At 35.8% G+C, this 22,973-nt stretch overlaps 1 protein-coding gene across 1 annotated transcript in view; it reads left to right on the top strand.

Moving 5' to 3' along the window:
- Positions 1-22,485, top strand: part of LRRIQ1 (leucine rich repeats and IQ motif containing 1) — a 232,578-nt gene extending 210,093 nt beyond the window's left edge. The window contains exon 22 of the mRNA XM_045288642.1: positions 22,254-22,485. Coding sequence (XP_045144577.1) covers positions 22,254-22,396 — 143 coding nt within the window. The 3' untranslated portion in view covers positions 22,397-22,485. The remainder of the gene's footprint in view (positions 1-22,253) is intronic.
- The last annotated feature ends 488 nt before the right edge of the window (positions 22,486-22,973 follow it).

Here is a 22,973-nt window from a genome sequence, read left to right as displayed (position 1 = left end):
AGTAGTTTACTGGGTGGCTGCAGCTATAGAGCACTCTTGGAGGCTTTGAACTTTTTAGATTTTTTTTCTTTCAATGCTAAAATATTGTACTATGTGTTCCTTGGGATGAAATTAGCTCAGGTTTCCAATCCTATTTCCACATCATCTCTAAGTTGTTGTGACTTTGGGTAAATTACTTAACTCCCATGAATGGCGTTACTTTTTTGTAAAGTGAGGAAAATAATTGTTTCCTTCACAGGACATCAGCAAGGAACCCATGAGTAAATGCGTGTAGCACTTGCAGTGTATAGCCCAAAATATACTCATAGAAAAGGCCTAAAAATTAGTTCCTTAGATTTTATTGTTTGCTGCTGTTGTAAGTTTTATGTTGCCATTACCTCCAAAGTATTTGTCAAACCTTTCTCCGTGATAAAAAGAATTAGAGGAAGCGGGGAGGGAGGGGAAAAATGAGGACCTAATGTCGGGGGTTTAAATGGAGAGAAAATGTTTTGAGAAATGATGTACAAATGCGCTTTACACAATTGATGTGTGTATGGATTGGGATAACAGCTGTATGAGCCCCTAATAAAATGTTAAAAAAGAAAAAAAAAAGAATTAGAAAAAGATCAGAGTACTTTGAGCATGCCAATCATTTCAATAATTCCCTCCCCACCACCGCCTCCCACCTCCCTTGGTCCCTCACCTTTTAGGACTTACTCTTCTTTTACTTGAGGACAAGTAAATGACCTCTCTCATTTAGCTGATGGTTTCAAGGGAGATAGGAAGAGCCACATTCTCCTTCGAACACTGCTATTTATAAAATGAATGTACCAAGAGATTCCTCATAAGTTTGGGGAAATATCTGATGTCATTAATGGCTATGGTTTTCTCATGTCATTCCCCCATTAAACACTAAAATAAATAAATAATGTGTTATAGTGGTAATACATTTGTTGCTGAACATTTGTAATTTTTTCAATTATAGTTTCATATTGATAGTGATTATTTTTCTTTTATTGTTAATATAAATCAGAGTCAGTAAGCTTAACTAATCTGTCATTGGCACACACAAAAAAACCCCCAAAAAACCTGAAGTCAGATTTTTTATCCCAAATTCAGTATGATACTGCCTTTTACTCTTCCGTGGGCTAAAACATGGGGCTTTTATTTTTTCGTTCATTCAAGACCCACATTTGAATCATCACTGTATACTTGCAATGTTTCTTATAGCCTTCTTCTAATCTTTTCAGGACAATATTCCGTTATCAAATTTAGGATTGAGAATTTACAGTGCCTTTATAGCATAGTCAAGCTCTTCTTATGGCTTATAAAATTCTTGTGAAATGCAATTCCATTTACTATGGTGCTGAATTCTCTGAATTAGGAAAGATATTATTTAGAAATCAATGAATTGATGTGGTTGCTGTGAAAGAGGTACTTAATTTGCGTATAGAGTAACAATTGCTATTTAAATAAGAAAAAAGGTGGAAGAAAGTCATCTACACAAAATCAAAGTGTAAAATATGAATGTCAAGCATTGAGAATACCAGTAAATCTGGGTCAGAGGCTCTGCCTACTAAAATAACATAAAATATGGTTGACTGAAAAATTAAGGTTAATTTTAGATAAGTTTGAAAGTAAATTGGAATACTTAATTCTTAAAACTAACAATAAGTAACGAATGGAAACATCTGAAGATAATCACTGCATTATAAAGCCTGAGCTCTGTTAAGGAAGGTATTCTAAGTCTGGCCTAACAGTCAGCACATCTTGTTGTCTGATAGTGGAGAGTGCTGTTGTTGCTGCGAAGGTGTCTTCAAGTTGAGTATGACTCATAGTGGCCTTGCGTACAAAGGAGCAAGACGCTGCCTGGTCCTGCACCAGTCTCTTAATTGTTCTAATGTTGGAGCCCATTGTTGCAGCCACTGTGTCACTCCATCTTGTCGAGGGTTTTATTCTTTTGCTCTGCCTCTCTACTTTACCAAGCATTATGTCCTCCTCCAGTGTCTGGTCTCTCCTGATAACATGCCCAAGTCTTGCTGCCATCCTTGCCTCTAAGAAACACCCTATTATAGAGTATATGTATGTGTGCGTGTGTGTGTGTGTATATAGATAGATAGATAGATAGATAGATAGATAGATAGATAGATAGATAGATATAGATATAGATATATTCCCATTACAGAATACACGCACACATATTTTTGTCCATCAAAAGACAGAGTGAGATAGTTTACTAGGTATCCAATACTATGTCTGCAGGCTGTAGGTGGTAGCTAATGGAAGTATAGGTTCCAAAGATGACCATTGAGATTTGCCTCACATGGGATAAGCACAACCCAATAATATAATTTAAAATATAATAATCAAGTATTTTAACATGCTGTATATGCATGTGTCTCTTGCATGTGCACATACATGAATATTTAAGTTGTACATAGTTTCAGCATATATATTTATAATTTCATAGTGATTAAATTTAGGAAATAATATTGTTTCATATACCTATATAAAAAGTATAAGGAACCCTGGTGTTGTAGTGGTTACACATTTTGCTGTGATCTGCAAAGTTCACAGTTCAAAACCACCAGCCAACCCAAGGTGGAAAGCTGGGGCAGTCTCCTTCTGTAAAGAGTTGCAGGCTCAGAAACTCAGAGGGACAGTTTTGCCCTGTCTTCTACAGTTGCACTGAGTCAGCATCAACTCTGGCAATGAGCATGTGGAATACATAGAATCCACACATCATGATAACAGGCACTCATAAGCCTAACACATGCATGGCTTTGCTACAGGTCTGAATAAATAGCAAAAATAAATTGCATGTGTCTTAGTATTCGCTAAGAAAATAAATGAGTAAATGAATTTTTATTGCTGTCCGCATACATCATTTATTTATATTACATTATTAAATGGATAATGGCTTCTCAAAAACAAGGAAAAGCTTTTCCATTAATAGCATTCTATTGAATTTCTCCATTCCATGTTTAGGATTTAGACTAGTAAATAATGTCAGATATTAAAATAAGTTTATCATATGCAATAAAATAATAGTCGGTTATGAAATTTCAAAGGACCTGGGCTCAATCAGAAAGGATAATCTTTCTCAGAACCCCTAAAATATTTTTTCTTAGACACCATTAGCTATAGCAGCATCATATTAATTTGTTATATTTATTGTCCATCTCCCTATCTAGATTTTATATTCCCAAAGCACAGGCATCTTTGTTTTGTTGAATGAAGCATTGTAGGTATCTAGGAGAAATTCCTGGCACATGATCGACCCTTTAATATATATCTAAAGAATAAATACTTGTATGAATGAATAAATGGATTATGGCTATGATTTAATTGCAAAAAGGCAAGGAAAGAGAGCTCTGGCATTGTGCTGACAAAGAAGGGTAGAAGATTTGTTTGGTAGATATTCAACCTCTGCTACAATTACTGAGAGTACAGGGCCTATCCAAAAGACTCATGCTCTGAGTATGAAAGAGAGGACATGCTATCCAAATGTTCACACCTTCCTTCCAGGTAAATTCTCCAAATACCTCAACCACGCAATACAAATTTTCATCAATGAGAAAATGGATCCATTCTATGTAAAGACAACCCTGACCTTTGTTCATCCAAATGTATTTATTGCTTGTAGCTTGACAGCCATATGCATTACACAGGATAGGAAGTACTGACTAAGACCAACACAGTTCTGATATTATGGAGCTTATGATGTACATAAATATAAGCTATAGTACCTGGGTCCAATCATTAGATAGATGTCAGGCGTCACTGGGCCATACAAACAATTAAGTGTAAGGTCCAGAGAAGATGCTCAATTCAGTCTGGAGGCCCAGTGGGTTGCAAACAGCAAAGTTTATTTCTCTGCTGGGTGCAGAAGGGCTGAGGCAGAACAGCGAATCAGCGTGGGCTGACACTCTACCATGCATCAGCCCAGAGCTCAGAGACTAGTGCCCTTATACACAGTACACAAACGAGGATGGGCTTGGCCCCTCTGGGGTGGAAAATACACGCTGAGGTCCTCTTCATCCATCGATGTCAGGAGAGCCCCAGATAGAATAGACCTTTTTGGTCGTCATCGTTCATGGTTTGCTGATTCCTTCGTGGTCCTTGCTGCCCTCGCTTTGCTGGTTTCTGACAAAGGCACATTATTCTTTCTGTTTGCCCAGAATTTTGTGCAGGGCCAGCCTTGAGGCGGGACTTCCTAAGGTGGGCTCAGGGGCAAACATTGAGCAACTTCGTTCTTAGTAGACAGTAAGTCCTCCACTGTTAGCTGAAAGGTTGGAGGTTTTTTACCCGCCAAAAACTACCTGTGGAGACAGTCGAAATGAACTGCTTCTGAAATGTCACAGCTCTGAACATCCATGGAGAACTTTGATTCTGCACAGATAGCATTGTGATGAGTTATAACGACGTTTGTGACATGGCTCAGTCTTTGATTTTCTTCTTAAAAGGTATAAGCACAGATTATCCCTAAACTGGAGCTACAAACCTACAAAGGGCTCTTGTTTTAGGCTTGCAGTTAAAGTAGGCTGAGCGAGATGCCATCATGCCACAAAGCCAATGTTACCCTAATCTGTGCCTGGAAATAGTCCAAACTCTTCCTCCTACAATATCCCTTCACTGCCCACTTTTGAGAAAACTTAATGTGATCTCTTTAAAGGAGAAATGCTTATAGGAATGGCTTTGTTTATCACACATCATAAATTGAGGAGTTCATCTATTGCTAAGAGACAGTAAATTGATAATTGACATATGCAGAACATATGCAGAACATCTATATAAAAGTAAATTGGACTCAATTTCCTTATCTTTAGAAGAAATTTATAGCTTGAACCAAATTAACTTCTAATATTATTTTACTCACAGCATTTTAACCTAGGAAATGTTTTAACAAAATTGAGGAAATGCATTAAAAGCCTTGAAATTATCAAGTGTCATCCCATAGGGCTTTGTCTCTTCCTTCTAAATTTAAACGTGCTAATTCAATCTATAAACCATGCTGTTACCTAAGGGAAGCAATACCGAATGATGAATAAAGGGTAAGATCGCTGTTGTCCTCAAGTTGATTCCATCTCGTCCCGACCCCATGTGTTGCAGATAGAGCTGCGCCACGGGGTTTGCTTGTCTGTATTCTTTATAGAACAGATGGCCAGGCCTTTTGCTGTGAGGCCATGGGTGAGTTTGAAACACCAACCTTTAGGCTAACAGTTGAACCAGTAGCACTACCTCTGGATGTAAAGTATAATATGTTTTTTGGGGAAGTGGCACAGAGCTGATGTTTGACTTACAGCCATCCCATGTGACAGAAGAGATGCCCCCCCCCCCAGGGTTTTCTTGAGTATAGTCTTTACAGAACTAGTTCTCTAGGTCTTTCTTCCAAGGAGACACTGGGCAGGTTCCAGTTGTGAACTTTTCAGATAGCAGATAAGTGCTTAATTAGTGTATAACCTGGGCTCCGTTAAAGCTCCTTGCAAACATGGATTATTTTCCGATTTTTTTTTTTACCATGAAGAAGTTCTGTGTTGATCAAGGTCTATTGGCACATTTGTGATATCATGTGGCTGGAGTCAATTCTGACTCCGTGACCCTATAGGATAAAATAGAACTGCTCCATGTGGTCCCAAGCCTGCAATCTTTACCTAAGCAGACTGCTGCATTTTACTTCCTGTGAAACATCTGGTGGGTCCAAACAATTGGTCTTTCATTTAGCAGCTATGTGTTTAATCCCTGAGCCCCAGGGCTCCTTAAAGTACAATAGAAACCCCAAGGCCATCAAGGAGATTCTGACACACAGCAACAAACACTATACAGGGTTTCAGAGACAGTAACTCTTTCTAGGAGCCAACAGCTTCATCTTTCTCCTACAGAGTAGCTCATGGGTTTGACTTGCTACCGGTGATTAGCAGCCCAATGCCTAGCAACACAGCACTCCACCAGGACTGCTGCACATGCCACTGGAAGCCTTGGATACAGCTATGATGGGTGGTTGTGTAGTTTTAAACAAGAGTGAGAGTATTGGCAAGAAGAAGCCTATAGAAGTCATGCAAGCTGACTTCCCATCCTGGTTATGACCTTGGTTACATTTTTTGCAACTACTTTGTAAATTTAGCAAACAAGAGGCAACCTAGTATTGCTGTTAGCTGCCCAGAATCGATTCCAGCGCATATGGCCACCCCATATGTGCAGAGTCAAGTGGTACTCCATAGAATCTTCGGAAGAGGAATGTTGGCCTGTGAGTGCTTCAATCACTGACTCCGTATACAAGAGTTGGATGAAAATCTTTTTTCTCATGCTCGTGATCTTTGTGAAGTTAGATGAGGTACTTGAAGTTTGATTTTTTTCCCGTTTAGAAAATCTCCTGATTATATTTCAGATGAATATATAAACATACAATTTGGACTCATATGAGATGAAAGGCAAAATATAAAATCCCTTTCAAGTTTTAAAACTTCCTAATTCCGCAGCTAGCACAGTAACCTTTGTATATGACAATTTCCCAATTAAAAATGCAATGGAAAGTTTCATTTCTGATGTTTCACCATTTGAAAATCACACTTGTTACTGAAAATTTTCTCCATGACAGAATATTTCAAAATGACCCATATTTCAAGCACTGTTTAAATGGTTTCTAATTGTTTTAACTAAGCATGATCAAGAAGGAAAAAATAAATATTTTCTTTAAAAGTAATCCAAGGAATGATCAGAAATTTTATCATCCATGAGACCTGACAGCTATTTTATAATATCAAGTTGCACTTTTAGAATAATTCTAAAACTCAATATGTCTAAGGGAATAATCTGGTTCAAGAATATTCTGATGTGATATTTTAATGTCTCAACACATTATAAAAGAAAGGAGAAAAAAAATTACGGAGAAGCCAGTTAACATTTCATTAGATGGCATTTAGAAATTATGTTTAGCCTAATTTTCAGCTGGACTTTACCTTTTAGAAAGAAACTGTTTATAAAATGCAAATTAAGGATTTTGAAGAGGAAATTAGATATAAACCTGAGGATTTAAGGTAATTTAACAATTAGCTTATCTTTAAATTAATCACTAATATCTATGAAGTTTTCAAGCCAACAGTACCATCGTGAGGGTGACGCAGGACCATGTCATGCTGATGGACATAGATAGGCTCGCTGGGAATTCACATGGACTCCCCAGCACCAATGTCATGGGCATAATTTCACATTTCAAATTTGGTGATAAAAATTCTAAACGTTCTAAATATAATTCAACCTGTATACTTTACAGTTACACTTAATATAGTTAATCTTGTATTTCTCAAATCAGAGCTTAGGTGCGTTTTCCAAAAATTAGATATGTGTAATATATATTTATTTAATATGTATATTAAATATTTGCATGGAGTCAGTTCTAACTCATTATAACCTTATGTCCTTATGTATAAAAGAACAGCAAGGTCCTATACCAGCCTCACAATTGTTGTTATGTTTAAGCTCACTGTTGTAGCCACTGCATCAATCTATCTTGAAAATATATATACATACATACATATGTATGTATCATTTTGGTAATTCAAATCACAAGCAATATTGCTTAAGTGAAACGCATTTAGTATTTTTTCCTTCTGTTAATAATACACTCGGTCAAAGTCAAAAGTAGTTAATGAATTGAAGTGTTAAATGTTACGCTTGGAAGACCTGTGCACGCGCCCTCTCTCTCCTACAGTAAGGAAATTTACACCAACAAAACCCGTGGTACAGTCTCCAAAGAGATCTCACTAAATTAAGCTCTAAGTTCACTCTGGTTCACATTCCTTAGAAACATAGCTTTCTTTGTGTTGTGATGGTTGCTGTTATTGGGTGCAGAACAGAACTAAATACTGATCTGGGTCTGAACTGTCTTCAAAATCATTGTTGCATTTGAGCCCATTGTTGCAATCCTTATATCAAAGCCATCTTCTTGAGAGTATTTCCAAGTAACTATAATTACTCTCTCTCTCTAAGACTATTCTCAAATAGGTTACCTGAGATGGGGCCATCACCACCAGATAGTATGCATGGCAGGATCTTCTCCGCAATGACTCGAGAGGTTCCACTGGGCAGGACAGCCTGCACTTCCTGGCAGTGATTAGATCAACATAAAAGTTACACAGGGCAAAGATTCTTACAATGGGGATGCAGCGATGCCTGCTAACAGACAGCCTCTGGCAGGAGTCACTTCTGTGAGCCCACCCCTCTCAATACATCCATTTTTTCCCTGGACCATGAGGCAACCCAGCCAGACAAACCACTTACCTCCCTGCCCTCTGGGGCCTGTAGACAGCAGATCACAGGAAAGGCAGCTTGTGACAGGCATTCTCAGGACCCAAGCTATGCACATTTTGCCATTTTTTCCTTTCTTCTACTTTGTTCTTTGGTTTCTCCCCACCAACATGTCCCACCGTCCCCAAAAGGACACACCCACACACTGCAGCAGTACCAAATGAGCAGGAATCCTGACCCACTATGTGGTTTTATCTTTCACTTTATTTTCTTGTCTTTGGTTTTTGTTCTACTATAATATGTTTTATTATTTCTTGGCTTCTCTCCTTCTTCCTCTTCCTCTCATCCTCCTGAGAATATGCATCCACCCAGAAAACATATATAGTTTCTGATACTCTCACTCAAACAAGGGCTTTTCTTTCTTTGTTTTTCTTCAATGCATATTCATACTTTTGTAGCAACAAAACTTCAGGACCCACACCCCAGTGCTTTGTCATTTTTTGTCTCCTTTGTCTCTCCTTCTCTTCTGTGCACATCCATGAATTTTCTCTTTCTGACATCTCTCTTGTTCTAATGAAACCTTTATTTCATGACACCTATAAAATTCTGATTACCATCTTAACATACATTTTCCCATTATTTTTACAAATCTCTTGACTGTTATGACAGTCACTGATTACTATCTTGACTTTTACTTTGTTTTCTCTATTCTTCCCAAATGCACTTTCCCCGCTTCCCTTTCTCTCTTTCTTTTGCTCTACTTCACCACCATAGGGCTTCCAGCTCCGATTAGACTCTCCTGCATCCCTGGATCGAGCGAACTACCATAAAAAGGACCCCGCAGTTCACATACCACTAAAAGCTGTTGTGGTATGTTGAGAGACAACATTGTTGTTGACAACATTGTTGAGAGACAACATCAGCCAACCATAGTAAACAAACAAACAAAAATCAAGACAAATGAACACACCTGAAAATCACCCAGAGCCAACGAAGTGCTTGAAAAAGAGGCCATGGAACTACCGGAAACAGGATTCAGAAGAAGGATGTTTGAATCCTTTCAAGAGATGTTGGGAACACTGATGAGAACAACACAAGAAATTGAAAAACTAAAATCTTTAAAATAATTAAGAACCATAGTAAAAGCCCTGGAGAATGTGGTTTTTGATAAGTGACACCAAATCGGTTCTGACCCATAGCAACCCCATGCACAAAAGAAACACCACACTCTTCTGTGCCACCCCACATCATCCCTGCTGTCCTCTTTGGGGCCTTCGCTACCTTCACTGCCTCTCCAGCAATCATGATGTCCTTCCCAGGGACTGGCCTTTCCTGACAACACGTCCAAAGTACGTAAGACAAAATCTCGGCATCCTTGCCTCTAGAGAGCACTCTGCCTGTACTTCTTTTAAGATAGATCAATTTGTCCTGTTAGCAGCCCATAGTCGTTTCTGTATTCTTCTCCGGCACCACAATTCAATGTGTGAATAATTCGTCAGTCTTCTTTGTTCAGTGGCCCACTTAGACAGACATATGTGGCATTTTCTATTCAGCTCTTTGACTTCATCATTTCTTTCATTTGCTTTAGCTACTCTATGACTACCAGGTCATTCCTCTTGATTATTCCGGGCATAGTAAATCATCTAATTTTCTGATTAAAAATGGCAATACCAGTCTATTCCTGCACAGCCTAGGATATTGATCGTTATGTATTCCATTTCCTTTTTGAGCACTTCCAGTTTTCCGTGAGTCATGCCCCATCACAAATAACAATCCAATGGAGCCACTTCCACAGGCTTTGCTCCACTCCCATCACCATGGTTGACTCATCTCTGAGGAATCAGCTCCACTTCAATCATATTTTCAGTGCTCCTCCAGCCTAAGGAGCTTATCCGCCCAGCACTGCCTCCAACAAGGTTCTTCTTCCAGTCATTAGGCCTTCAGTATCTGACAATGTTTTGAAGATATACGTATTTTTTTTACTAGCCCCTTCCTTTCATGTGTGGATCTGAGTCCTCCTCCTTTGTTGTCTGTTCTTAGTTTGGAAGCTCCCCTGAAACTTGTTCACTTTGAGTGACCCTGCTCACATTTGGAATATCAGTGTTGTAGCTTCCCGCATCACAGCAACACATAAGCCACCATAGTATGATGAACAGACAGGCAAGTGGTGAATGATTAGAATAGATGAAAAATTAACAATGAGCTCAACAACAGTCACTTTGACTACAATTGACAAGAGAAACAATCAACAAAATAAAGCAAAGGAAGCAATATTAAGCCCGAGAATTATTTGGGACACACTCATGAAAAACAACCTACATCTCATCAGGATCCCAGAGCAAGATGAAACAAAAAAACATCTACAGAGAAAATAGTATAAGAAATCATGGGAGAACGTTCCCCCAACATTTCAAAGGAGGAGAAAATAATTCATCAAGAAGCTAAGAGAACCCCAGATATGATAGACTCTCCCAAAGGGAAACAAGGAAAAGGAGAGAAACCTGAATGCATCCAGAGAAAAAACGATAGTCAACTATTTAGAAAACTCCCTAAGAATAATCTCACACTTCTCAATGGAAACTATGCAGGCAGGAAGACAATGGAGTCACAAACTTAACTTTATGGAAGCAAATAATGCCAACCAAAAACCCTATAATCAGCAAAATTCACCCTCTAATGTAAGGGAAACATAGCTATTTACAAGCCAGGAAAAATTAAAGGAATTTGTAAAAACAAAAGTGTTAAAAAAAAATAATAACCAGATCCCTTGGACAGATAATCAACAATAAGAGTACACAAACCTGAGAGCACTACACAGTACATCACCATCCAGAACCAATTTTACAATGAAAGCAGCACTTAAAATACTTAAAATACCACAGAAATCAATGAAACCACAAAACAATGGGGAGAGACAAACCACACAATCACAGCAAAATGACAGCAACAAACTCACATATATCAATAACATTGTCAATGGATTAAATGCACCTATCAAAAGACAAGAAGTATATGTCTTGATTAGAAAACAAGACCCATCTATATGCTGCCTACAAGAGACACACTTTAAATTTAAAGACAAAAATTAGACTACAAATAAAAGAATGGTAAACAAACCTACAAAGCCAATAACAACCATCAAAAGGCAGGCATGGCAGGATTAATACCTGATAAAAGATACTTCAAGGTGAATCCCCTAATGAAAGACAATAATGGACTCAATATAATTATAAATGAAAAATACATGATGAGCCTATAACCTTAATGAACATATACACACCAGATGACAGACCCTTGAAATACATTGATCAAATTCTCAGAGAGTTGAAAACACCAAACAGACAATAGTAGTAGGAGACTTCAACACATCACCTCAGGGAAAAAAAACTCAGTAAAGAAACAAAAGAACTAAACAACACAGTCAACTAACTCAACTTCCTAGGTATATACAGGCCACTCCCCCCAAGAACAAGACAGTATACTGTACATTCTTCTCTAGCACACGGTATGTACTTTAGAATAGTCATACGTTAGGCCACAAAGCAAGCCTCAATAAATTTAAGCACATTGAGATTCTACAATTCATTGTTTCAGATCACAATACTATAAAGCTGGAAATCAACAATAGAAAAACAGGAACATGACAACAAACATGAGATTGAACAACACGCTGCTTATAAACCACTGGGTGATAGATCAAATAAGGGATGAAATGAAGAATTCTTGAAGCAAACGAGAATGGTAACATCATAGTACACCTCTGCAGTGGAGGAAAAGCAGTTAATCGGAGGGTAATTTATAGCAAAAACCACACACATGGAAAAAGAAGAGCAATCCAAAATCAAAATCCCACGTTACCCGAACACGTCCAACAACTAGAGCAAGGGCGACGACATAAGCCCTCCCACGACTGAAGAAACCACAGCGATTCAAGCCCGAAACAAACAAATGAGAACAGAAACAATGGGAAAATTATCAAGATAAATTCATTTTTAAAGGATTAACACAATTGAAAAACCACTGACAAAGGAAAATAAAAAGAAGATGCAAATGTCTAGAGTTAGAGAGGAAAAGGGCAACATCACAACAAAACCCAATAAATTAAGAATAACATTACTAGGAAAGACCACTGCAACCAGTTTGAGAATCTAGAAGAAATGGACAAAAACTTAGAAATATACCCAAGTTAAGGCAGACAGGAGAAATTCTGAACAGATAAGTATCAAAATAGACTACTCAGCCAAAACCAAAACCAGACTCACTGCCCTTGAGTCAGTTACTCCTCCTACATGACCCTCTAGGAAAGAGGAGAACTGCTGCTTAGGTAGCAGCCTCTTTCTCCCCCAGAGCAGCTAGTGGGTGCAAGTGCTGGGTCTGTAGTCAGCAGCCCCATCATACTTACCACACTACCAGGGCTCCTCAGACTGCCCACCTGGAGACCACACAGTCCCGAGTCCCCTTCGATCCGATAGGGCATTATAATCCTGGTAATGGTTTAGCTCCCCGTGTTCTCAATCAACTGAAGAACCTTTTCAACACCAAGACTATGGTGTACTTCATTTTCCCTTGGCAGGCATAGCTTTCCTATTATAGAGAACATGTATACCATAGTTTTATACAAATGAAAGCTATGTTTACTCTCCCACTGCTCTCCCCACTGATAGACTTTTTTGTAATCACACGGTGTTTATTTTTTTACAGTGACATTAGGTAAAAAAAATTAGCAGATCAGTAAAGGAAGTCATAATCATGTGGTATTTCCATGTTACCAGTTTTGTTACTTGCACCATAAATTCATGATTTATCATTATCTCTCAGGCAAAAAATGTGTGTATATAAATGTACATACACTTTTCATATTACTATTTATAACAAGTATTTATGATTTTTATTCTAACTTTTTATATATATTGCCAAATTGTGCCAGATAATCAGACTTACCTGCCAGTAGTCATATTGCTGTTTTCCCTGCCTTCTGCCTTCCTGCTTCTAATGTAAAGTTCCTTTGAAATTCCCTTTTTCAGTGCTCCAAGATCCCCAACTTGGACTTTGACCATTTTGCCAACTCTAGTCCTTTCCATAACTTAAGTTTCTCATTGGACATCTAAAAATTGTATTTAACTGAAATTTCTGTCACATAGAGTGTTCACAAAGTGAGTTAAATATATGTTTAGTCATATATACCATTTGAATATATTTTAGGATTGCCTGATAAACACACACACAGACATACACATATAACTTTGATTCCGTTTTTGGTTCATTAACTAACATATTGGTTTTATTTGTGTGTGACTTTTAGAAATGCAGGTAGTTATACAAGTCTCACATGAAATTTTTCTCAGCTACTATCTTTAAAAAAAAATAACATGCAAAATAAGACTGTAAAGTCCAGTCATTACTTTTGCAAGGCTCAAAGGACACACTATTAACTAATGTTATTTTATTAGATAATGTGTCCATTATATAGCTGATTCACTCAAAAACAAGCATATTCTTTCAGCAATTTCAGAACTTCTGATTACATCAAGTTTATAAAGAATATCAGTGCTATGTATGGACATATAGACAGTGATATAGGTAACGGATAGGAGAAAGTCTGAAAAAAACGTTTGTGAGGTATCTCAAATTTAGAAAAGCATGTCAATAATTGTAAGATAGATCGATAGAAAGATATGTAGATATACGAGGGGTAACCAAAAAAACTCAGAATTTTTTTCAAGGCTATATATTTAATTTTTTTTTTTACAAAGCAACCTTATCACCTTCAAAATACTCTCCATTACACTTCATACATATATCAAATCTTCTATCCCATTCTTGGAGACATTTTTCAAACTCATCTGTTTGGATGACTGACAGCACCTCCCTCAGTTTTTTCTCCACCTTTTCTATGACGTCAGATCGCTGTCCTTTCATGGCCCTCTGCATTCGAACAAACAGAAAGAATTTGCACAGAGCGAGGGCAGGTGAGGAAGGTGCATGGGCAAGAGAAGCATGCTGTTTTTTGCCAAAACTGGCTCACTGAGATAGCTGCATGAGCATTGTCCTGGTGGCAAAACCAGTCCCTGTCTCCCACAAATCAGGGCTTTTTGGTCACACACTGTTACACAATCTTTTCAGAACCTCTACATAGAAAGTTTGATTAAAAGTCTGACCTGGTGGAACGAACTTCAAATGCACTACGAATCAACATTTTATTCAGTTCAGGAAATTGACAAACCTCCAGAGGAGGTTTTTTTGAAATGAGAAAACCGCGTGTACACTTGAGTTTTTCCCATAGTGCTGCCCTGGGTGTACTAACTCAGAGTGAGTTGCTGGGTGATCGCTTAGTAGTGTGACAAATGCATAGGGCTACAAAAGCTCCATTTCATCCAGCACAATTTTGGTTTTTTTTGGGGGGTGGGGGACTCCCTTGTATCTTTTTCTTCTGCTTCCTCACTGTGGAAATGGAAAATGCCATGGTCTTTAATTTATTCTTTCATTAAAAGGAATTCAGACTCCTGTCCCATCCTAGATATGTTTCCTCAATGTGAAATAGAAAGATGTAAGAGTATATAAGCAACTGTGGCTGGGGCAAACTTTGTTGCTCTATACATTATGTAATTTGAATTAACTCTCTTTATTTAATCAGAAATACTCAATTTAAGGTAACTAATTAGTAAGTAGCCAGAAATGCATTTCACAGAATATTTTGGGGGTCTTTTGCTTAACAAGATTTGGTCTCCAACAATGTAAAAGTTTAAGCTTTAATGTTTTTTTAATGATCTCATAAATGCTTGTTTTGTTTTTATTAGACTGAAATCTATGAGCATGCATTGACAATACAGATAATTAAGTCTTGATAATTTGTCACTGAATTTGAAAATTAAATTAATTAAAATAGTACAATAAACAAAATTGGAAGAGAAAAATTAATTAATATTACACATGACACATAGGGAAAGTTTACATAGTTAATGGAGCAATCTATTAATAGGAGTTTTTCCTTTCATTTTAAAGTCTATCACAGTGTAGGCATACAATACATAGTGGATTTGATGCCCTTTAACAGCCAGATGCTGCTCATTTGAAAGGTCCTAATCAGTTTGATTAAACAGTCGAGAATGATTCCAAGCACAGTTAAATATAAAAGTTATTAGTAATCACAGAATAATGTTTACAGATCTAAAACAGTAGCTAGTCTCAAAAGCAGTTGACATTATCCAGAGAAAGACAAATTTCATCTGTATTTGCATGAGAGAACTAACTATCCATATGTCAGCTACATTTATTCTTTGCAAAAACCGTTAACATTTTTGAAGACAGGATCCATGTATGTTCTGTTGATAGTATATTAAAGCATTCTGCTTCTAAATGTAATATTTTAGTTCTGACTCTTCCTTCTTGCTCATTTTCTTAAATAAACCTTTACTCTTATTCTTTCAATTGTTGTTTTCAAACCAATTTCTTACACTAGCTAATGTGGTACGAAAATAAGTGGGCATGGTTAAATGTGAAATTCATTTGCCAAATGAATGAAACTGAAGTGCAATAATATTATAAATCCTCAGGCTAGTCATGTTTATTGTTGCCAAATGTCTCCCTGCTAAGAACTAATAAGCATGAAAAGGGACAATGAAAGTTTCCATGAAAAATTTTTGGGAAACCTATCCACAAGTCTTCACGATCTGGGAATGTGGAAATAAGATTTGTTTTATACAAGTTCCATATGAGGACTGTAAAGAGGGAATTATGAGAATAGAGTCCAAAGGAAAGCAACTATAGTATGACAGTTACTAATAATATTTGACTCACAGAAGAACGTTGACAAGAAATTTCCACTGCAAAACAGCAATAGAACAGTGCCCACCACATAATAGGCACTAAATAAATACATGTTGAATAAACGAATGAAGTGAAAGATTTAAGTTAAAATTTTCAAAGGCCCTAAGTGATCTTGAAAACTGAATTTAGGTTTTGAAGGTTTAAGTTCCAAAGAAAAATGGCTCAGTGATTAGCATTCCTTAATTTAAATGAATAATATAGCAACAATAATTACTCTGGAAATACTAATACAGGAAAATGATGTTAATTAGTGAGAATTAAAAGAAATTTAAAAGTCAAAAGTATAGATATGAGACATGAGCTATTCCAAATTAATATGCATATCAATTAAAGGGAAAAAACAACTTCATATACTGCAGACATTTAGTTACAAATATAATGAAATTCAATAGAATCCTACAGAGAATGTTAAAAACAAAAAAGATTGGCAGGCTTGAGAGTAGACCTTTGGAAAAGGCTAAGGGAGATGGGACAGTTATAACTAGATTTGGGGAATCCCTTTCTGTATATTCCAATTGTGTGTAGTAGGAAGGATGTGAGAACTTCTACACTGGTAAATTTACTCCTAGCCACTTACTAAGTTATACTTTTTATTACCCAGTCATCTTAGAAATTGAACTTGAAATACCCAATAAGTACATATTAGTTTAGTGCAAAACCTGAAAAAATGCAATATCAGAGTTATATAGAATAGTTAGAGTTGGAGAGAAGGGTTTTAGTTAATTTAAGGGCCATGATGAGGTAAGCTCAATCTAGTTATTAACAATTAAATCAAAACTGTTAAAATTTTACTCAAAACAAATTATGCAGGAAAAATAACTAAACATTAGCATAAGAACGATAGTTTTATAAAAGAAGACAATTTTAATACCACCTTTCTGCCATTCTTCTCTGTATCGATCTAGCCACAAGTAATCTCTAAGACAAAAATTATACAGGAAGTATTTAACATAATAAAACCTGGAAAAAAAGTGCATATTATCAGAAGTCCTGAATAATTCTAGATAAAAAATACATGGTACTGATTAGGTAATCTGAAAGATCAACAAAGAGACCAAAGGAAAAGCCTCAAAAATGTTTCTTTAAAAATGAGAATTCCCACACTTCATGGTATATATTTGCTTTATGTTCACCGGGAATTGTTTTTTGTTTATTTTCAAAATAAATATAGCCAAACCAAGTATTTTATTTAATGATTTGTTGATAAAGAAAAATAAGCATCTAAATTGTTAACACATATAACAAATGTTCTGGACATTTTTGTGACTACCTAAACTAACTTGGTTTTCTTATTTTATATATCTCAAAAACATTAAATAAGGGGCTAATTGATGGTGTCACTGTGCAGTGGGGATTTTTAGAAACACAAATATGACTATTTTTTTACAATTCACAGAATTTTTTATTCACTGAAAATACTTGAATGTAACCTTAAAAGTAAGTAAAACCACTGTGTTACATGGAGGAAATCCCAACCTGATATCAGCAGCTTCTTTGTTATTTTATTTGTATTCTCAGTAGTAAACTTTAAATTATCTATTTAGAATTCATTGTAGATTATCACTCAACATCAGTTTGGACAAAAGCAATCACCTTAAAAAGTAGTTGTTATTTGAAAACTGTAATATCGACTTCAACTTCAAACTTTTCCCAATGAAACTCATTCACAGCACTTAAATTGATGTAAACGCTTTGCTGCTAAAAATTTGTTCTGGTCAGTTTCATTAAAATGTTGATTTTTTCCCCCCCTCCATGCTTTACTTATGCTGTATCTGTTGTTAAGTAATACAATATGGGGAGAACTTTGAAATACCCAGACACAAAGTGTTGGGTATAGCTATGAAAATGCAATGACGTATTACTATGTATTATGATATTTCTATTATGACCTATTTAACAAAGTTTTTTAATACATACCAGGAGATTCATTCAAAGCACTTTACATATTAAATTACTTATCAAAACACAGCATATGTAGACCTTGACATTTGCTAAAGAACCAAAGATTTAACAAAAAACTTTAAAAAATGTTTTTAAAGAACCAGAACAAATCTTTAGCAGAACACAGATTACGTGGCAAAGAAATGTCTTTTTAGAAAACAGAGTAGACTCTTCAAGACATACTTTCTGCACGTAAGTGACACTGAATGTTTGGTGTATGGGATCACCTGTAAACATGCAGTAGGCTATGAAAAAACATGAAATCTATAACATAAAGGGGCAAAACTGCCAAAAACCTTTCAGACAGATTTTTTTATTTTTTATTCTTATTCTCAGAAGCCTATTAGTAGGTCTAGTTCTAATACCTTTTTTAAAAGAAAGTCCCATGCTATTTTGTTTTCAAATGGGTAATTTTAGAATGATTATACATTGACTGCATTCAATTGCATTCTTTATTTTCTCTTTCTATTTCTCAAGTAATCATAGAGCAAAGTAATGGCTTTGCAATGAATGCCAATATGTGGCTTCTTCATCAATGTGTTATTTTCCTCCTCAATTTGTTTTCTATATATCTTGTGATTTGAGAATTTATATGATGATAAAAGGACTCTCATTGAATGCATTGAGAGCATACGCTGTTTTGATTACTGCTCAAATTGTTTATTGACACATAACAAACAATAAAATATGAACTTTTAAGCATAACAAAATACTGTTTTGATAAAACAAATTCTATACTTTCTCTCAAGAGTTTATATTATTAATTATTTTTGCCCTTTACTTTTTTTTAATCATTTTATTGGAGGTTCGTACAACTCTTATCACAATTCATATCATGTTATATTATTCACTATAGCATTTTCATCCCACTGAAATTGTTCTTCATAATTGTGACAAAGCTATATTATAACATCATTAATTTGGTTTTTAACTCTGATTTTATTTATTGAAGGACCTATACCAAAAAATGAAATTTTACAAATGACTTTTTAACTATAGTTACATTTGTAAATAACTACAAAAAAGATCTGAAAATTCACGCACAATTTCAGAATAACAAAAACAGCATAATAGTATCAAAAAAATATTATGCTACATAGTAAATGTACAGTCAATAGAAGCATCCATGGTAAAGAATGGTTTGGTCTAAAGGAATTATTTTAAAGGGATGCATTTTAAAGAAATTCAATCTATTCCATTTTTACATCATTGTTGTCAAACTATATGAAATTATCTATAAATATATTAACATTTTGTATGTAAGGTACCACTCCTTTTACATATTTGTCATTTTCAGCAAAAGTTTATATTAAGAAAAAGCAAATAATATATTATTTTAAAATAATTTACTTTGTTTTCTGTGGAGATGTATAAATCAGTTTAAGTACTTTTTCAACACTTTCTACACCAATTTTTCAGTGGCATGAGTCACATTCATCAGTGAGGGAGAATGTTCTCAATATTTTTGTCTGGTTGTTCTATTTCTGTTTATCTAGTTTCCCTTCCCCCTTACACTCTTATCTTTGTTTTAGATTAATGGTTGACCATTTCATCTCATAGAGATGATCTTTAAAAGAAGTATGGAACTCAGAGGTGATATTCTGAGATTTTTGTGAACAAAATCTGTTATTAAGGTAAAACATGACCTCAGTAGCTACTTTCATTTCAAGCATTAAAAATTAGCTCAGGGTAATTAATCATCTTAAGGAGCTGACTAGTCTCCATATAGGAAGCAGATTTTTGTTTTTCAATATATTTGTGATTCTGTTTCACATTTTTTTCCCATTCTGTCAGAATTAATCTATTGTGGCCCTATAAATACTAAATCTTTATACTAAGACCATTTAGTAAAAATATGATTTAAAAATGTTAGTGATGTATACATGTAATTGAAAGATGTACCTGAATATATTGCGCAAGATTTAACTTTCTATATTGGTACAGAATATTTATATGAACCTGTTGTGGAAAAATTCTTAATCTTACTCATTTTTACCTTTGGGGCTATTTTTTTCCTTTTATGCCAAAGCTAGAAATAATACTACAACAGCTAACAACACTTCATATCTGAAAAGATATATCCGAATTCTAAAATGACCTCAATTGCTCTTTATTTCTCAGAAATCCCACTACAATGTGTTCTTGTAAATAAACACTTACTAATAAGGGAATTGTTTTTCATCAGAGTTTTTAAAGTGCAGGGACACAGTTTTGCTGTTACTTGGGGGGGAGGGAGGGTTGTGTTATTTTTGAGATGGCAGGGTTTGGTTTATTGTTTGTTTTTATTTTTAGTGGACCAAAGTAGGCAGTCCATTCTATTATTTGGGGATGTGGGAAATAACATATTTTCAATACATACATAGTAAGTTGAAGGAGAGTAAGTATTTAGGATGTTTTCTACTTTTTGATAGACCACTAGTTTATCATCTAGGGAATTCTTGATTTTATGCCCCAATGATATTCCTGCTGCTTGGAAGAGAAATTGGAGTTTCATAAAGGACTACTGACTTACTTCCAAGGGATAACTTAAAACAGGACCTGTCTTGACTATGTGGAAGTCAGTCTTAGTTGGTAGCTCCCTCCACTGTCAGTCTTTGCTACAAGTGCCTTCCCAGAATTTCAGCTGGAAGATTCTCTCAACTGAGCCATGTTCTCTCTCACTCCATTATAGACTCCATTTCTACTACAGGCATTTATGCTCTGCGTGCCTCACAAACCCCTTCTTAATTTAATTCTTTTTTTTCCTTTTTGGCCTTTCAGTAATTTTTGTTTTTGTTTTGTTTCATTTTAAGACCAAATGCAAACATGCTGCTTCTCTAGCAGTTGATGGATTCCTCTAAATGTGTTTTCTTAGCAGTCGTCCTCCCAGTCAAACCTCTCTGTTCCTAATGAGCTTTTCAATATGAAACGGACTTTCAGAGCCAATATTCACCATCAGGTTGCATCAAATTTTAAATTACACACCATTTTCCACAAAAGATATAAAGTTTCTGAATCCTTCTACTTAGATGTGCATTTTTAAAATATTTTCATATTTAGATGGGAAAGTATTAATCTAAAAAGAAAACGTGGGGATTTCCCTTGCTCACACCTTTAGCTCGAGCCAGTCCCCAGGCGCCGGGCATGCCCGCACTGCTGCTGTTCAAGCCTTCCCCTAGAAATGCATGCACGTGCTCCGACTTCATCCTCAAGACATGTCAACAGATGATCCTCATTCCTTCATTGGAGCTTTCATTTAGCATCGTGGGCTCTTGAAAAATAAAATACTCCAAATCCACAAGACCAGCCTTGTGATAACTACTTGTTTTAAACTGCTTACCATGTTTTGTTACTTTTCCTGGGATGACTTCTAAATTGTTGAATGTGAGTAATACATCCTTCCATTGGGTAGCACCAATGTACAAAGCATTCTCCCAGCCCTGACCGCCATTGCAGTCTAATCAAGATGATCTCGATTCGATAATGCAGGTACAATGGGCCTCATTTATAAGAGTTAGGCTCCAAGTGAAAACACTGAGTAAAGGCTTACAAAGTGTGTGACAATGAGAAGGCCGGCCTGTACCTTACGGAGCCAATGCAGAACACATGAGTGTACCTGATACTGTATCAGTCAGCTTTTCCGATTTACCAACAATTCCTTTTCCTGAAGAAATCATGATGGGATATTTTAACTAAGACATATATGCATACTTTATTAACATATAAATTAGATATGTATTATCTATGAAAATATTAACAAAAGTTAAATATCTGAAAATAGGAAGAATTATCATCTCTTAAGCTTGAAATGCCAGGGAGATTTGAATCTTTAGATAGAAGAAAGCTACTAGGATCTCATGCCTACAGTCAACCAGAGCCTCTGTTGAGTTGAAACAATGTCAGGAACCTGGTGGAGCGCCCTTACACCCTTGGCTGCAACCCTAGAGGTGGTCAGTTCCCCTTCATGCAGTGGCTCTGCGAGAGAAAGGCCTGGCTAAGTGTTTCTCTCAAGATTAAAGCCAAGAAAATCCCAGGGGGCAATTCCACTCTGGGACATGGAGTCACCACCACCACCAAACATAAATTATTCCAAACCTTGATTAGATTGTTTTGCAAACAAAAAGGAACTCCATAAGGATACCTTTATAAATGCAAAGATGATCGCATTCTCAAACACACATTGTTGACATAAATGTATGAATGTATATACGTAGTATTTTTTTATACAGTCTTATTTGGATCATGTTAAGTGAAAGTGTACATTTAATGTCACTGTCTAGGTGGTTCAATTAAGGGAATATTTGCACCAATGATAACAAATGCAAGACCATCAAAGAAAGAACGTATATCATTCCGAGACAATCCTGTGCAACTCAGTGGTGGCTGGGGAAGTGGGAAAAAGAAGGCGAAAACTTCAAACTAATCCTTCAAGTACCAGCATTCAAAACATATGGTGGACATTTTCTTTTCGCCAGTTTGTGGATATCTGGTCATGTTACCAATTGGATACAAAGTTTTACAGTCCTGTATTTAATTTGTATCATTATACATATTTCACAATTTTGTTTTCTGATGGAGTTATCTTATTCCCCATCTGTCAAATGCAGTTTTTATACTGGTTCTTATGCTCATGTAGGTGACTCCCAGAAAATCTTTAATTCTTAAAAGATTGCACATCTAGTTTCTTCTTTAGTTTAATGTTTATGATATATACATTCAATATAGTTTCTAGTACCAATAAACTTTAGTATAATTCATATATAATAGCTTGTAACTGTACTTTATAGATATACTTTAATGTACTGTTAATGAATAATTATATGTTAAGTGATTAAAAATATACAATGAAAGCTGTATTGCTTTTACAAAACATATAAGTCATCTTAGACTAGAGTCATGATACTAAAATAAATACTCCATTTAAATTAAAATAAGAAAATATATTTAAATAAGTATTTTAATGAGTTGACATTTAAACTATGCTATTTCAATTATGTTTT

Source organism: Echinops telfairi, unplaced genomic scaffold (genome assembly GCF_000313985.2).
Source record: "Echinops telfairi isolate 266 unplaced genomic scaffold, ASM31398v2 ScPeMD7_2;HRSCAF=8, whole genome shotgun sequence".
NCBI lineage: Eukaryota > Metazoa > Chordata > Mammalia > Afrosoricida > Tenrecidae > Echinops > Echinops telfairi.
This window is presented reverse-complemented; position numbering and strand designations above follow the sequence as displayed.